We start from the raw sequence: 2,816 nt of genomic DNA, 5'->3' as shown, positions 1-2,816 counted from the left end.
TAATTTCATGGTACTACCATGAAATTATAAACCGGTTTGCGTCATGTACTTTCTGTACCATGATGGTACAGAAAGTACATGACGCAAACTTGCGTGCAAAATGCACATGCAACGGCCACGTGAATGGCAATGACGTGTTAACTTACATTTCTTTAATAAGACTTTCAGAGTCTCTCTCTCTCTCTCTCTCTCAGTGGCTCTAACAAGGGGTTAAATTCATTCTCCTGCTATGCCACAAAAATGTGGAACGTCCTGCCAACAGTCGTAAGGATAAAAGCTTGCTGCTTGCTTACAGAGGAATCAAACTAAACTGAATCATAACTCACCGCCCATAATAGAGGACCTTCCTATCATAGGAGGGTACATTCACAACTCGCAGAATTAGATAGATCTCTAGATTAGAGAGCTGCCGTCACATTACTTCCACGTTTTATGCAGCTGTGAGAAGCTGCTTGCGACTTCCCTGACCAATGTGACTGAGGTCCAAGTGGATTAAAGGTCCCACAGAGCCTCTGGACACCATGCAGTGGAGGACACATCTCTGCCGTCCGCATATCGCTGGACTCCTGTTTCTCCTCTTACTCCTGGGGGTCATGGTCTTTCTGGTCCATCAGCCGTGGTGGAGAGAGCTTCCCGTGGAACTTTATAATAACATCAGATTCTGGCAAGATGCGGATGACTCCTCTCCTCAGGGGGAGACAGGTCTGGAGAACTCTCTGGCAGCTAAAGCCATCCAAAGTGAAGAGGGCGGCCTAAGTGGCATGCTGTCCCCCGGGTCGTACTCCTACATCATTAACGAGGCAAACAAATGCCCAGAGGGGAAAGCACAACCATTCCTGGTGTTGCTGATAAGCACCCGTGTCTCTGAGGTAGAGGCACGGGACGCCATACGGCAGACGTGGGGCAATGAGAACCTCGCTCCAGGCTTAGGAATCATCCGGCTGTTCCTGCTGGGGAAGATTAAAGGCGAGCTGGGACGCCTACATCAGATGAACGTGGAGTCCGAGAGCCAGAAGCACCACGATATCCTTCAGAAGGACTTCTTGGATACCTACAACAACCTGACTATAAAGACACTGATGGGGATGAACTGGGTGGCCATGCATTGTCCACAAGCCAGATTTGTAATGAAAACTGACGGTGACATGTTTGTCAACACCAATTACCTCATCCACAAGCTGCTCAGACCCGAACTGAATCCTAATCCTAAGAACTACTTCACAGGATGTATCTTGAGAGGCGAATCCCCGATCAGAGACAAAATCTATAAGAATTACATGTCCCCGGAGGAGTACCCGGGTGACGAGTACCCCGCCTGGCCCTCCGGTTCAGGTTACGTGTTCTCCGGAGACATGGCGGCGAAAATCTACCGAGCCTCTCTGAGCATTCCCCGGCTGCATTTGGACGATGTGTACGTGGGGATCTGCCTGGCCGAGCTACGGATCGAGCCCACACCGCCGCCCAACGAGTTCCTGTTCAACCGCCGGCGAGTGGAATACTCCAGCTGCAAGTACAGCAACCTGATCACGTCCCACGGGTTTCAACACAGTGAGCTGCTCAAGTACTGGCACGATCTGCAGAACAGCGCCTGTATCAACGCCTAGGGCTGGGGACAATAACTGCTTCACCTCGGTTATGATGTGTACTGTGGGCGCAATTATTAAAATTTGATTTTATTATGATTATGATTTTTGCTGGTAAGTTACAGGAGTGGATATGGTGAGCTTACCATATACACAATATTTGTTTAGTTAAAGCAGCACTGTAACTTTCCTCTTCTACCCTGGATTTCAACTGGTTTCATTCGCAAGTGCTGGATTTTTTACCATTGATTGAGCTAATAGAACCTGCCTGCTTGCTCAGGTTATAAATTGAATCTTGACCATCAGGTCAAAATTTGTGTCAGATCCTGTGTTTAGGTGTGTAAAATACAACCACCCCAATTATATAAGTTATATTGTATTAACATACTCAACCATACAGATTGGACAACATTTAGATGTATTCATTAAAAAAAACTTATCCAGTGAGGCTTTAATATCACTAGGGCTGACCTACAGACCTAGTGATAATAAAGAAGTGAATGAAAGCAGCCTGTAACTGCAAGTTCTTGTTTGCTGATGAAACTGTTTGTTTTGTGAAATTGAAAATGTGGTTCACTTTTTATTGCTCTAAATATGATGATATAAGAGAGGTATTTGTTATGTCTTCTATTTGTGGTGATTTCCTTGAGTTTATGAAAAACTGTGTTATATGTTTTGTTAAAGGAGATTTTGTTGTGGCAGATTGTATTTGTCAAGCTTGGGAGAAAAGACAGAACAGTCTGTGTAATTCTGAGATGTAATTGAATGTATATATGTGAATATATTGTAAGCTTAAAATGGTGTCTTATAAACGTTTTGGAAGCTCTCAGATCTGAACATAGTCAAATCCGTACTTGGCTTTCTGATAACAAACTGTCATTACACCTTGGTAAGACAATCCATTCTTTTTGGGTCCAAACACTCCCTTAGTAATGTAAATGTAAATGATTTCAAGGTCAGAGTTGACAATATAGTAATCTCAAGCAAAGAAGTGGTTTCCTATTTGGGCTTGACATTATTCTTGACAACAAACTGATAGGATCAAAAGTAAATAAAAAATAACAATTGCATGAAAGTCAATCAAATAACAAGATTTTTGGGCAGACTTTTCTCTTTTGTCAACAAAAGTGCTCTTGTCGGAGCCTTCATTCAATAGCATTTTTACTATGTTTGCACCTCTTGGTTCTCCAACATCTCAATGTCACTAAAAACTAAGCTTCAGACCTCACAAAA

General features: G+C 43.5%; 1 protein-coding gene across 1 annotated transcript; it reads left to right on the top strand.

Moving 5' to 3' along the window:
- The first annotated feature begins 422 nt into the window (after positions 1 to 422).
- On the top strand, positions 423 to 2,545 carry LOC311046265 (beta-1,3-galactosyltransferase 2-like). The gene has a single exon (XM_084058478.1). It carries the CDS (start codon positions 522 to 524, stop codon positions 1,602 to 1,604), a length of 1,083 nt encoding a protein of 360 aa, XP_083914604.1. The 5' UTR covers positions 423 to 521; the 3' UTR covers positions 1,605 to 2,545.
- Positions 2,546 to 2,816: the final 271 nt, after the last annotated feature.

Source organism: Gymnoscopelus microlampas (genome assembly GCF_963454915.1).
Source record: "Gymnoscopelus microlampas genome assembly, chromosome: 5".
NCBI lineage: Eukaryota > Metazoa > Chordata > Actinopteri > Myctophiformes > Myctophidae > Gymnoscopelus > Gymnoscopelus microlampas.
The sequence above is the reverse complement of the archived record's forward strand: the minus strand, read 5'-3'. Positions and strand labels throughout refer to the sequence as shown.